Raw genomic sequence first — 15,183 nt, 5'->3', positions numbered from 1 at the left:
CTCTTTGGTTTAACCATTCCAGGCTGGGACACCGGTTGCTTAAAAAAAGAGTATCCATCTTCAAGGTATTGATCATCGTCCTCCTGATATTTGACATGAGGTTGAGTGGAACTGTAAGCAGGCCAAAACTTATCTACCATCCAAGTATTCTGTGCCCTGTAAATGTTATGGTGGAAATTGGGAGACTTTACTGGGTACGGGGTGGGTGTCTACTGGTACAAAAGGAACAGAAACGCATTTATCAGATATTAGGATGACTATGGATGGCCTCATCGACAAGTACGTTAATGGTGTTGCTGACAAAAGTTTTGTTATCTTTGCTGATTTTAAGACTGATCTTGGTATTGCTGTTGAGGGTGCTCCTAATAGTGTAGTCATCAATATGGTGGGTTTAGGGATCAATGCCAATCTGCTGTCGTCAGTGTGTCTTGTCAATGATGTTTTCATCAGCTGCGTCACCAACAGAGGATCCGTCAATGTTCATTTTGATTTTGACTCGGATGAGTCATGAGACCGAATCTTCAGAGTGGAAGTGGAAGGTTCCAACTGCAGTCTTAGTAGGGCTGTAGAAAGTTTTTTCCCTTTAGGACATTCCAGGACATCAAGGCAGAACCACAATATCTAGGGAGTCTCACTCCTGTGGCCTTATGCCTTTTTCTGTTAGGGTCACCAGAAAAATCCCCTTGTGTGGAATGTTTAGGAGAACATTCTGCAGAATGTCTGCTTTTGTGGGCTGGTTTTTGCCATGCCTACTCATTCTTCTCCTGATGAGTGTGCCTTCTTTGTCTTGATCTTTAGTAGCTGCAAAAGCAATCTACCTTCCCAGTCCTTCAGTGTCTTTGCAGAGAAAGTTTGACAGATCTTTCATCCCTTGGTCTTGCGTCTAGGATGAAGACAGTAAAAACACTCTTTGTAGACATCTTCTAGGATTGTAGTCCTAATTTTCCACATGAGCCACAAGGTCTGAAGTAACCATTTTAGGAGCATCTGTCATATTTTCAGTCAGACAGAATCACCAAGAGGTGGTTGATTTGCTAGACGTAGTGATAAAACTAGACTTAAAATGTAAGAAAAACTTTGCTATGAGGAGAAAAATTGAGCATTGAGATTAAGATTCATTGTCTGCATATCTGTTTTACGTTTTTGTTTTCATTCCACTCATCTCTTTGCCATATCTATTTGTCTCTTGACCAACTCTCCACCCCTTCCTTACTCCCTTCTCTCCTTCTGTTTCTATTCTTAGGTACCATCCTGCTGTGTCTCTCCCCCAACTGGCTTTCCAAATTTCCATCTAAGTTGAAACCAGGTGAAAACACTCTCTTTCAACAAACTGCTGTGACATTTGACCTTGGGGGATGGAGCTACTTGGACAAGTTTGAGCCACCACGCCGCGTCACCTATTTGTATACCACCTTTTGGTCTTCCCATGAGGATTGCCTGCCTGGGCTGGAGGGACTGACGTCTGACCTGGAATGTCCTTCCGGTGGCTCTCAATCACTGTCTCAGATCCTGCACAACAAACTTGTGACACGTCTGCTCCTGGACAATGTTGGCGTGGTGCTGCCACCCACACTGGCCTTTACATACAAACAAGCAGATGCAGCAAGTAGGCACGTGCGCATGGTGGAGGTAAGACAGAAGGAGGAGGAAGAGAACCTGCTTCAGAAGGAGATCCAAAACTTTCTGCAGTCATCAGGCATGTACAGTGTCCGGCAGGTAAGTCACAAAGTACACAAAGATTTGCATTTTTCTAGTTGTCTCATTTACTGTATATGTGTCTTTCTCTCACCCTCCCTTTCAGTCTATTTCATCACACTGTCTTTGCCTTCCACTTAATTTTACTCACACAAAGGTAAATGTGAAGAAATGTATTTCTATATGTTCTTTATGTAGTTTAAGGTCTGGGTTCTGGACCACCCACAATCTACTGTGTAAATTATTATGCATTTCTATGTTTGTCTTCCCTCTGTACAGCATTTCCTCCTTTCCCAGGGTTATGCACTCTCGAATTACTCAAAGATGTTTAGTAAACCATTCACGCTTTGTTGGACAGTGGGTTATTAGTAGGGGTTGGTAGGTACCCAACATTAGTAACAAGGCCACAATCACAATATAAGGTCCAGTCAAGTTCTCAGTAAATGAATCCATCCCTTGCTCATCCCCTGGTAGTTGGCAACGAACAGGCAGGCTTAACTAAGAAAACAGGTGTGTACAGCATTTACAACACCAATATATTAAATAAGTAGGACACAACACACAATAAAAATCCAATACCAGTTAAAAAAATTAGGAAATATTTTTATCTTTAAAATGACACCAAAAGAACAAACATTCAGTGCAGAGAATCATAGATATGAATTTTTAAGCAATATATGAAAAATTTGCTTTCCAGTACTTAAAAACCAACAGCGGCAACCGGAGACATCTGTTCGCGCTTGACGAGGACCAAGCACAATTTGAGGCCAACCGCAATGGAGTCCTGCATGGATTCACTAAGTGAGAGGCCTCAATCAAGGTTTTACCTTCGGATTTAGTTGTTTCTCTGGAGCTTTTTCTCTCATCGTCGGGCGAGGCTCCTTGTCAGGCCGGGATCGGATGCAATGTTGTTGGCTTTGCTTAGCGCAGGCTCTTGGTCAGGTGACCGCTCAGCCCTCCACAGGGCTTGGTCGCCCCACTCACTGCTGCCGCTCCTGCCTGCCTTTGCCGCCTCCTGCCTGCAGATTCCTTCGCTCGCTGCTCCTGGGATTCCCGCTGCCCGCTGCTTCTTGGGATTTCCCGCCGCTGCCTCCCTGCGGCCCCGCCCCCCTGTGATTCCATTCGCCGGCCCGCTCCCGCCACCCAGCTGCTCCTCCCTCCCGGCTCCTTACTTATGACGCTCCCAGAGCGACCGCGCAGCGGACGCGCGCAGCAGGAGCACCGACTGAGCGCCGAAGGTGCGCCAAAGGTAAGCCCGTCTGCGCCCGTCCGCGCCTGGACCGCGCCCAGCGCCAGACCCCCTGGTCCTCGCCCTCGCCAGCACACCCTGCACATCTACGATGCCAAAACCCTCCACGCACTCAACGCCGGCCGAAACACCGCCTGCTACCGAGCCTCCCCGAGACGCACCCACGGACCCTTCACCTGCCTGACCTGCCGCTTCACCAGCCTCCGACCCAACACCGCACCTACTAAACCGAGCCCCAGCAACAAACACCTGATGTGCATCCTGCTCAACACCCGCTCCGTTCACAGGCATGCCGTCGAACTCTGGAACCTCCTCGACTCGACAGCACCAGACATCGCCTTCCTGACGGAAACCTGGATGAACGCCTCCTCAGCACCCGACATCGCCATCGCCGTCCCAGAAGGCTACAAAATCACCAGGAGGGACCGCATCAACCAGACAGGAGGAGGCATCGCCATCATCCACAAGAACACCATACGCATCACGACCAACTCTGATGACACCTTTACCTCCGCCGAACACCTCCACTTCCAGATACACACCGACCCCAAGACCACGCTCAGAGGCACCCTCTTCTACAGACCACCGGGACCACGCACACAGTTCAGCGAAGACATCACAGACTTCATCAGCCCCCACGCCATCAATTCCACCGACTACATCCTCCTGGGGGACCTCAACTTCCACCTGGAGGACGACAAGGACCGCAACACCACTGCTCTACTGGACAACCTGGGCAACCTCGGACTCAAGCAACTGGTAACCACCCCCACCCACCACGCCGGCCACACGCTTGACCCAGTCTTCTCATCCAGCAAATACGTCACCTTCAGCCACAGCTGCGTCCACTTCAGCTTCAGTAAAACGACGACCCACCACCACCCTCAACAAGCCCCCCGCAGGAGCTGGAACAAGATCACCGGCGACCAGCTCACCACCTTCCTCAGCCAGAACCCCCCCATCAGCTCAACGGACCCCAGCGAAGCCGCCAACAACCTCACACAGTGGATCACCAACTGCGCAGACGCCCTCGCACCACTGAAGAAGAACCCCCCCAGCAGACGCAGCAGCAAGAAAGCCTCCTGGTTCACCGACGAGCTCATCACCTCCAAGAAGAACTGCCGCTCCCTGGAGAACACCTGGCGCACCAACCAGACCACAGACAACATGACGGCCCTCAAACACGCCACCCGCAAACACCACCAACTGATCCGCGCCTCAAAGAAGACAGCCTTCAAGGAACGACTGGACAACAACACCCACAACAGCAAGGAACTCTTCAGCATCGTCAAAGAGCTCTCCAACCCCGACGCCGGAAACAATGACATCACTCCCTCGCAAGACCTCTGCGACTCCCTCGCAGCCTTCTTCCACAACAAGATCGCCAACATTCACAACAGCTTCGGCCCACCAACCACAAACCCCACCACCGAACCGATGCCCCCCACCGCCACCCTCCGCACCTGGACCCCAGTCAGCACCGAAGACACAACACGCACAATGAACACCATCCACTCCGGATCCCCTACAGACCCCTGCCCACACCACATCTTCAACACGGCCGACCACATCATCGCACCCCACCTCCGCGACATCGTCAACGCCTCCTTCAACACCGCCACCTTCCCGGAGTGCTGGAAACACGCAGAGATCAGTGCCCTGCTGAAGAAACCAACTGCAGACCCCTCCGACCTCAAGAACTACCGCCCCATCTCGCTCCTCCCGTTTCCTGCCAAAGTCATCGAGAAGACCGTCAACAGACAGCTAGCCGCCTTCCTCGAGACCAACGGATGCCTCGACCACTCGCAATCCGGCTTCCGAGCCAACCACAGCACGGAGACCGCCCTCATCGCAGCCACAGACGACATCAGATCCCTAATGGACAATGGGGAAACTGCGGCCCTCATCCTCCTGGACCTCTCCGCAGCGTTCAACACTGTCTGCCACCGCACCCTGGTACAGCGCCTGAACAACACCGGCATCCAGGAGAAGGCCCTGGAGTGGATCACCTCATTCCTCGCCGGAAGAACCCAGAGAGTCCGCCTCCCCCCGTTCCGGTCAGCGGCCTCCGAAGTCATCTGCGGCGTTCCACAAGGGTCATCACTCAGCCCCACCCTCTTCAACGTCTACATGAGCCCCCTCGCAACCATCGCACGTCAACACAACCTCAAGATCATCACCTACGCCGACGACACCCAGCTGATCCTCTCCCTCACCAGTGACCCGGACGCCGCCAGAGCCAGCCTACACGAAGGGATGAAAGACGTCGCCGAATGGATGAAGAACAGCCGCCTGAAACTGAACTCAGACAAGACGGAGGTCCTCATCCTGGGATCATCACCCTCCGCCTGAGACGACTCCTGGTGGCCCCCCGCCCTGGGAGCCACCCCCAAGCCAACGGACCACGCTCGCAACCTAGGCTTCATCCTGGACTCCTCCCTCTCGATGACCAGACAAGTCAACGCCGTCTCATCTTCATGCTTCAACACCCTGCGCATGCTTCGAAAGATCTTCCGGTGGATCCCCACCGAGACCAGGAAGACGGTCACCCAGGCCCTCGTCACCAGTCGGCTGGACTACGGGAACGCCCTCTACGCCGGCACCGCCGCCAAACTCCAGAAGAAACTCCAGCGGATCCAGAACGCCTCAGCACGACTCATCCTGGACATCCCCCGACACAGCCACATCTCCGGACACCTGAGAGACCTGCACTGGCTCCCCGTCAACAAAAGAATCACGTTCCGACTCCTCACCCACGCACACAAGGCCCTCCACGACCTGGGCCCCAAGTTCCTCAACAGCCGCCTGACCTTCCACAAGCCCACCCACCAGCTCCGCTCCGCCAGCCTCGCTCTCGCCACCGTCCCCCGCATCCGCAGAGCCACCGCCGGAGGAAGATCCTTCTCCTACCTGGCAGCCAAGACATGGAACTCCCTCCCCATCCACCTCCGGACAACGCAAGACCATCTCGCCTTCAGAAAGCAACTCAAGACCTGGCTGTTCGAGCAGTAGCGTTCCCCCCCCCCCAGCGCCTTGAGACCCTCCGGGTGAGCAGTGCGCTATACAAATGCCTTTGATTGATTGATTGAACTCCTGGAAGTCCTGTTGATGGGGAAAAGCTCTGAAGCTTCAGCGGGACAATCCTGAATTTCAGGCTGGGTTGCGGTTCGATGTTGGCGGCTTGACTCTTTCAGACAGGTCAGTCACCTCATGGAACTTTTCCAAAAGTTCTCCAATCCTCTTCTGGATCTCCTTACCGAAGTCCCACTTTGGCTCTACAGTGGCCCATAAGACCAATCAAAAGCTCTATAAGCTCGGAGATAGCCATTGGGATTTTAGGACTAGGTTTTCCAGAATGCACCTAGCGATCATGCAGTGGGTGATGACACCATATGGAAACCCACAGAGCAACGCAGAGAAGGCATGCAATCAGGCACATATCCGGACCTGGAATGTTGTTGAAAGGGCATTCAGCATCCTGAAGTCCCATTTCAGATTCCTTGATTTATCAAGGGGAAGACTCCTATAGTCACCACCTCTTGTCTGCAGAATTATCATTGTGGTGTGCCATATTGCACAACATTTGCATGCAGACTAATGTTGCATGGGACGAACAGATGAAGGACCCCAGGGAGGACAATAGGTCAGTGTCAACTATGTGACAACCCAATGTCTTCATGGCACTCACATGTATGATAAATGGTGTGTGACATACAGAGGTCACTGCTTCAATATGTCTAGGCCTGTCTTACTCAAATCAGTTGTCATCACACATCTAAGTCAAACAATGTCATAGCATGTCTCATACCCTTGACACAGCCATATTTCCACATGCATGTTGTACTCACAGCTGTCAGGACTATTCATACAATCCACCCACAGTCATTGTGCATCTGCCAAATGATGTTGGCTGCAGCTGTGTGTGGCTGCCCATGTAAAACAAACACATATTGAGGTACAGCAGAAATACTCCTGTACTGAACTGGCACAGCCACTTTATGGAGGCTGTAAATCCCTAGCAGATAATAGGGCAAGGCTGACATAAAGCACCTGTAAGTTCCTAGTAGATAATAGTGCAAGGCTGGCATAAATCACCTGTAAGCCCATAAGTAGATAATAGGGTAAGGCTGACATCAACAACCTGTACGTCCCTAGTAGATAATAGGACAAAGCTGACATAAATCACCTGTAAGTCCCTAGTAGATAATAGGGCAAGACTGACATCAACAACCAGTAAGTCCCTAGTAGATAATATTGCAGGGGAGTGTAGTCATACAGTTGGGTACCTGCACATGAGTGTGCACTGATGTGTAACCTGCCATCCCTGTCTGACGTCTGCCCTTCTATGCAAACTGTGTGCTAAAAGGGAAGTCTGTGCAAAACTACATGATGAAGAACATTGTCACAAAATGCAAACTTAATATCCCGTCCCTGATGCCCCAGGCTGTGTGTGACCCGCCACCTTGAGCATAGAAAAATGCAAAGATGCATCATAGCGCCTGGTGTTTGGGGAAACCACCTCTTAACACTTACATACACTAGTGATGTATCTACAGGGGGTAACATGTTATTCACTGATAATGGCAAAGTTATTGCTCTGAAGGACCACTATGACCCATGAATGGATCATGAAGATTGCTGAACTGATATCCCTAAACAAACCACTGTGGTAGGCAGAAGAAATCACTCATGAAGAACATAAACCACCCACATGCATGCCATGACAAGCACATCCATGGCACATGTCTTTCCAGCACATTCCAACACTTGCCTGCACAAGGAACTCTGTTATCCATGTTGCATGACAGTATGATGTCTTCTCCTTGGGACACACATTAGATTGTCACACAAATGCACTTTCATAGGGGTGGGTTAGCTGGCCACAATCCAGGGAAAGTCAACATCACTCCTGGATATACACTTAGCAAGGGTATCATTAGCATGAACTTGTTGGGCACATCGGTCAGCTATTCTAAACTGTGTGGCTACACAAACAGTGGAAACGTGCCATCTGTGTAGTCCGCTCCAAATAATGCATATACCCTCATGTATCTACACTCACAGTAAACATATTATACACATGGGAAGACAGAAAGGTGGTTAATAGTGAAGCTCCTCTGGAGCTACTGACTTGTAAATGAGACCCTAAGTATCACCACACTTGCCAGCAACACACACTGTAACCATTGCTCTCCTTGCATGACAGTCCGCTGTCTGTACTTTGGGACACAGCACAGATTGTTTCACATGTGCGAAGTCCTACATGTGGGTGTATGGGCCACATTCCATTGCTAGTCCATGGCATCCCTAGGGGTAAACTAAACAATGGACTGTGTGCCAACACATAGGGGCATTTTAACAAGGAACATCAGCTGCATTGAGCCAGTTTCCTTGTGCTGCCCTGCGCCCCCCTAATGACACCATGGTAGTGCTGTATTAACAAAACAGCGTACCATGGTGCTTGTTAGCACAACTGTGCAAAAACATTTGGCGCAGTTGTGGCGTTTTGCTGAACTAGCCCCAACCATTCTGGCCAGCAAAGTTGAGGTATGCCCTTAGGATATAGCACTAGCATCAGCTTAACGTCTGCCCTGGGAAGGCGTTAAAAAAGGATGCTAGAATGGCACAGTGAAAGTTTGTAAATTGCACTGTGCCATTTTTTGGGGCCTCCCTGCTGGAGAACGCCCAGCTTCCAAACATTATACCTGGCGCAGGTATGATGTGGTGCAAGCGTTTACAAAGCATTGCGCCACTTTATAACTATTGCACATGGTGAGGGCCAGTTTAGCACCACTGTAGCGTAAAAATAAACAACGCTATGGCAGCACTAAGGGGTGCAAGGGGCTTGTAAATATGCCCCATAGTTGGCGCATGAGGCAACGCTCTGAAGTTGTCATGTCCATGACTCACAGGAAATGTGGCCTATCCATTGTCTGATCCTAGTAAGGCATGTAGCAGCTAAGGGGCGCAATGGGCTTGTAAATATGTGCCCCATAGATGACACGTGGCAACCCTCTGAAGTTCTCATGTCTCATAGGAAATGTGACCTATACATTGCCTGATCCCAGTAAGGCATGTACCATCACCCATGTGGACTTACAAGACATACCTTGGACACATGGAAAGAGAGGAGTATGTTGAACAGAACTACTTACAGGCAAAACAACAATCCACATGACTGATAACATGTAAACATGAATTCCACAGGACACCATGCATCTTTACACATTACAGTCACTGTGTCAAACAAATGCAACGTATTGTCCCAATGCATGTTTTCTGAAGCTACTGTGTCTGGGAAAATAACGCATCCCATACAATACATTGGAACTGCCTCATGTTGTGTTGTCAGGTGACATAAAAAAATCACGCACTGGAGCGTAGCATAAAAAAAACAATGCATTGTCAAACACTTGACACATCACTACAGGAAGTGAGGTAATAGATCTGCCATGCTGCAAACCAGGAACTGCAAAGTTACTTTCATTTTCTATTCCAGTCACAGTCTTTTGTCGGTGTTGGAGAGAGGTGGTGTGTTTTGTGAGCTGTGTTTAAGAGTGCTGTTAGAGGTGTCTTTTGTGCTGTCTTCTGTCTCCATAGTGTCTCTGATGTCTGTTTTGTACTGTATATTTGTTAATTGTATTGTTTTGTGATTGTATTGTCGGGTGTTTGTCTTTGGGGTACTCTTGGCAGTTAGGTTAGTTGGGGGTAGTTTTGGGTTATATTTCCTTTGTTAAGGGTACCGTGGGTTTGTTTAAGGACATGTCAGGGAAGGGCCCATCACCTCAGTGTGAATGAATTGGGAGGCTTCCTATCGCTGGTCACTCATTAACTCCCTAATATGGTGGCCATGGCGGGAAAGAATGATACAGGGATATCAGGTGGAGGCATGCCAACTATGGTGGGGGAAGGTATTGTCCCACATGACCTGTATTTTCAAGGTAGAGCGCACTGCCCGCCAATTGAAACATCGCTGGGAAAACATCATCACCAGGGAACAGGACCTTCTGGACCGCTTTAGTATCCAGGTTGGTGGAACTGTGGGTGAGTACACAATCTATTTGGCTGACTCCTGTTTTGCAATTGCAAGTACATGTCTGTTGGCCATAGGGCCTCCTTTACCAAGTTAAGACAAAGGGCAGGGCTGTGAGTAGTTTTTCTGGACAAAACAGCACCCATGACAAGGGCAGCAATGCACCATTAAGGAGACAAATGGCATATTCCTGTCCTTGTACACTGGGTTTTGCCACCAAGGCCCAGATGCATCAAACATTTTTGCATTTGCAAACGGTGTGAATCTCAAAATGTGTCTGTTTGCAAATGCAAAAATGCCTTTCAAGATGTATGAAAGGCATTCCCAATACAATTTCAAGGAATCGCTAAAATAGCGATTCCCTGAAACTGCGACACCATTTAGAGAATCGCAAATTGCGATTCTCTAAATAGGAAATCGCAAATAAGGAATTCCTATTTGCGATTTGTAAAGCACATGTATCAAGCATTTGCTATATGCAAATTGGGCATTTAGGAAATGCAATTACCGTCAAATTCAAGTTGGTGGTAAGCATGTGCAATTTTTTAAAAATGCATTATAAATGTATTTTTTTTAAATGACATGTAGCGCACACATGCCCGCTGGCCATGTGTGCGCTTTACATGTCCACAAATATTTTTGGGGGTGCCTTAGGTCCCCAGCACCCTGGGGTTTGCATTACCTAATTTGCGAATTCCTAAAAGGATTTCGCAAATTTGGAAATGCAAAACCATTTGCACCTATGGGCCAACAGGCCATTAGGGATGAATGGAGCTCCATTCCCTAATTGCGTTTCGTTGATAGCGATTGCGACTTTTAAAAAAATCGCTATTACTGAATCGCAATTTTCATACATCCCATTTTGCATTTCTTAAATAGCGATTTCTTAAAAATCGCTATTTAGGAAATTCAAACCGGGATGATGATACATCTGCCCATTAATTTGGATGTGCACCAATGCCGACACAACTGTGTCATGGTGAAAGGGTACATGGTTACCAGGAACACGTGTCCATGTCCACTAAGGGGGTCATTCTGACTTTGACGGGCGGCGGAGGCCGCCCGCCAAAGTCCCGCCGGCAGAATACCGCTGCGCGGTCAAAAGACCGTGGCGGTAATTCTGAGTTTCCCGCTGGGCTGGCGGGCGACCGCCAGAAGGCCGCCCGCCAGCTTAGCGGGAAACCCCCTTCCATGAGGATGCCGGCTCCGAATGGAGCCGGTGGAGTGAAAGGGGTGCGACGGGTGCAGTTGCACCCGTCGCGATTTTCAGTGTCTGCGTGGCAGACACTGAAAATCTTGGTGGGGCCCTGTTAGGGGGCCCCTGCAGTGCCCATGCCATTGGCACTGACATTGGCATGGGCACTGCAGGGGCCCCCAGGGGCCCCACGACACCAGTTACCGCCAGCCAGGTTCTGGCGGTCAAAACCGCCAGAACCAGGCTGGCGGTAAGGGGGTCGGAATCCCCATGGCAGCGGGAAACCGGCGGTACACCGCCGATTTCCCGTATCTGACCGCGGCTGTACCGCCGCGGTCAGAATGCCCATGGGAGCACCGCCAGCCTGTTGGCGGTGCTCCTGAGGTCGTTGGCCCTGGCGGTAGTCTACCGCCAGGGTCAGAATGACCCCCTAAGTGCCTGACTATTGTTGCGTCTTGTACTGTCATGTACATGTGATGTTAAAAATGACACAGGAGTAAAGAGAGTCATGGCTGAGTGTGTCCTGTGAGTCATGTGTGTGCAGAGTGCCATTACAATTGGCTATGCTTGGAAAATGTTGCAGTAGGAGGCCATCTGCAAAATGTGAATAATGTAGCAGAGACATGTATGTCAGGTTCCAGCACATATGTGTACATGTCAGCCTGGCCTACCAATGTATGCCACTGAGACATGTACAATGACCTGTTTGAGTATTCACTAACCTACGTCTTCTATGTCCATTAGCAAATTATGTATGATGTGCAATAGTTGTCCATAGTGTTCATTGCGCAACATTTATAGTATCTCATTTTTTTCCTTGCAGGTGGACCCTAGCCGACCCTGATGGTACCAGTGATTGTCAACCTGTATGTGTAATGTGTAGTGCAAGAATTGTGTGTGCTGTTGTATGTTGTGTGCAATGCCATGGACCAAGTGCATGTATGCTACTACAGACATTGTATGCTATGCATGGATATATAATGTATGGTTGCAGCTGTATGTAGGCTGTGCATCCCAAGAAAACAAAGCACTAGTAGCAACATGTGCATCAATGGCCATGTAAACGTTGGACATGGTACATTAGTCCAAACACAATGTTGACAGTTAGAACATGTGCCATAAGTTCAGGGTCCTACACATGTATGCAGGGTGGCAAGATGCTGTTCACTAAACATGTTACTGATCTGCGTGCCACACGTAGCACAAAGGCCCTCATTACAACCCTGGCGGTCGGTGTTAAAGCGGCGGTAATACCGCAAACAGGCCGGCAGAAAAAAAATGGGATTACGACCGTGGCGGAAACCGCCAACATAGACAGACACTTTAACACTCCGACCCCCACGGCGGTAGAAACAAACAGCGCGGCGGACACCACCAACAGACAGGCGGAAGACAAAGTACCGCCCACTGTATTACAAGAGGCCTATCCGCCACCTTTTCCGGGGCAGAACCAACGCTATCAAAAGGACGGCGGAAACAGTACACAGAAGGGAAAACACTCACCTCTTGACACCCAACGAGGAACCAGGACGCTATGGAGCCCGAACTTCAGGTGTTACCCATGTTGGTTTACCTCCTCTTCTATCAGGAGTAGGAATGGCGGCGGCGGCAGCGACCACGGTGAGTACTGCACCTACAACACGGGGTGGAGGAAAGAGAGTGACACACACACGCAACACGCAACACCCCCACCCTCACCCACAACAAAATACACACAAATACATGCAGCAACATTACATATACACCCCCCTGGAAGAACACAAGGACAAAAGGAAATGATTGTAACGATTGTAATCATTAAAAATCCATTAGTCAAAACTCCAAATTCAGTATATACAAATATGTACACCAACTACACAAGTCCGGATAGTGTACTAATCATTGTCTGTGGACCACTGGGGGACAAAATGCATGGGCGAGGCCAACACATGATACCTGACTGGAAACGGGGAGAACACTGCTGGGGCATCAGATCGAAAATATACAGGCACCTCAGTGGGAGGGGGAGGGGGGTAACCTCAGCCTGATGAACGCACGATGCCACTGCTGCACGAGGGGGCTCCATGCCCATTGCTGTATCCTGGGGAGTACAAAGCCACAGTCTCTCAAGTCTCTCCAGTGGGTGGTTTGCCCACTGCTTTATCCTGGGGAGTGCAAAGCCACAGTCTTTCAAGTCTCTCCAGTGGGTGGTTTGCCCACTGCTTTATCCTGGGGAGTGCAAAGCCACAGTCTCTCAAGTGGATAACAGTCTCCACTGGTTCTGGAGGGGGCATGGTGCCCAGAGTGCTTCATCCTGCCAAGGACTGAGGTAGTGGATGTATCTCTCCACTGGTTCTGGAGGGGGCCTGGTGCCCAGAGTGCTTCAACCTGCCAAGGACTGAGGTAGTGGATGAATCTCTCCACTGGTTTTGGAGGGGGAATGGTGCCCAGAGTGCTCCACGTGCAGTGTGGCCGGTACAATTCCCTCACCTGGGTGTACGTGCCACGAGATTTGCGAGGTTCAGGTAGCATGATACGTCATGGAGGCAGCGACATACCCCGCCTTCCACCTGCAGGTGCAAACAGTGATGGAAGAAATGCCTCATGGAAGCTGCCCAGGGTCCAGGAACTCTCCTCCAGCCTCAGACAGCTGACCAATGGGGATGGTAGCCATGTCAGCGGTGGTGCCTGTGTCCGAGGACGCCGCGGGGCCAGTGGCAGTGCTTGTGACGGTGTCTGTCACGGCTGTGCTGGCGGCGGTGCATGGGTCAGCACCTGCTGCGGGACACAGCAGGACGTCTCCTGCAGCCTCGGATGGCTGCCCACTGGGGAAGAGGCTGGGGACTGTCGCTGAGGCTGTAGACGTGCCGGGGGCGCTGCAGGTGGCGGTGCAGGTGGCAGTGCTTGCGGTGGTGTCTGTTGCAGTGGTGCTTGCGGCGGTGTCTGTTGCAGCGGTGCTGGCGGCGGTGCATGGGTCAGCACCTGCTGAGGGACACAGCAGGACATCTCTTGCAGCCTCGGACGGCTGCCCACTGGGGAAGAGGCTGGGGACTGTTGCTGAGGCTGTAGACGCACTGGGGGCGGTGCAGGTGGCGGTGCTTGCGGCAGTGTCTGTCACGGCGGTGCTTGCAGCTGTGTCTGTTGTGGCAGTGCTGGCGGCAGTGCATGGGTCAGCACCTGCTGAGGGACACAGCAGGATGTCTCCTGCAGCCTCAGACGGCTGCCCACTGGGGAACAGGCTGGGGACTGGCGTTGAGGCTGTAGACATGCCGGGGGCAGTGCAGGTGGCGGTGCAGATGGCGGTGCAGGTGGCGGGGCAGCTAGCGGTGTTCACCGCCGTACAGGTTGTCGTGGTCGAAGACAGAAAGCGTGACACTGGTCCCTCAGTCGGTGCCACCATGCCCTCTCCTGACCTGCTGTTCAGCTTTTGGCCCTTTCCTAGCTTTGATGGTGGCGCAGTTGTCTTGCCACTATCCCCTTTGGTTTTTGCTGAGCCCTTGGTGGCTGGTACTCTCGGCTTCTCCCTCCGGTGATGTGGGCACCTTTTTCAATTTGGCAAGTGGCGGAATGTCCTTGCCCTCGCTACGTGGCACACTGGCAGCCCTGATGGGTGGCGAACTCCATGACCCCGCAGTTGCTGGCACCACTGTGCATGGGGATGTGGTGGCTGAGATGCTGGGCTGGGACCTGGAAAGCCTGGCCCTAGGGGAAGGACCGGGGGGAGGTGTAGGGAAGAGGTCAAAGTTAGCCAGGAACAGTTTTTTATACACTCTGACGGGAAGATGGAGGGTGTTTGGGAGTGGAGGTAGAGGTAGTGGTTGTAGGAGGTGTACGTCTGCTGAATTTGGGTGAAGGTGCATGGGCCAGAGGTTGTTGTGAGGTGGATGGCTGTTGGGTGGGTGTGTGCCTGCATTTGTGTACTTTGGGAGGAGGGCTCACTGACACACTGGGAGAGTACACTGGGGATGTGTGAATGGTAGTGGGGGTGGTGAGTGCATGTGAGCGGTATGTGGTGATGGGCGTGCTGGAGGC

General features: G+C 51.0%; 1 protein-coding gene across 1 annotated transcript in view; it reads left to right on the top strand.

The window, feature by feature from the left end:
• The first annotated feature begins 259 nt into the window (after window positions 1-259).
• The window catches only part of LOC138294006 (carnosine synthase 1-like), a 186,265-nt gene continuing 171,341 nt past the window's right edge, over window positions 260-15,183 (top strand). The window contains 2 exon segments of the mRNA XM_069233260.1: window positions 260-341; window positions 1,244-1,716. Of these exon segments, the coding sequence (XP_069089361.1) occupies window positions 260-341; window positions 1,244-1,716 (555 nt within the window).

Source organism: Pleurodeles waltl, chromosome 4_2 (genome assembly GCF_031143425.1).
Source record: "Pleurodeles waltl isolate 20211129_DDA chromosome 4_2, aPleWal1.hap1.20221129, whole genome shotgun sequence".
NCBI lineage: Eukaryota > Metazoa > Chordata > Amphibia > Caudata > Salamandridae > Pleurodeles > Pleurodeles waltl.
The sequence above is the reverse complement of the archived record's forward strand: the minus strand, read 5'-3'. Positions and strand labels throughout refer to the sequence as shown.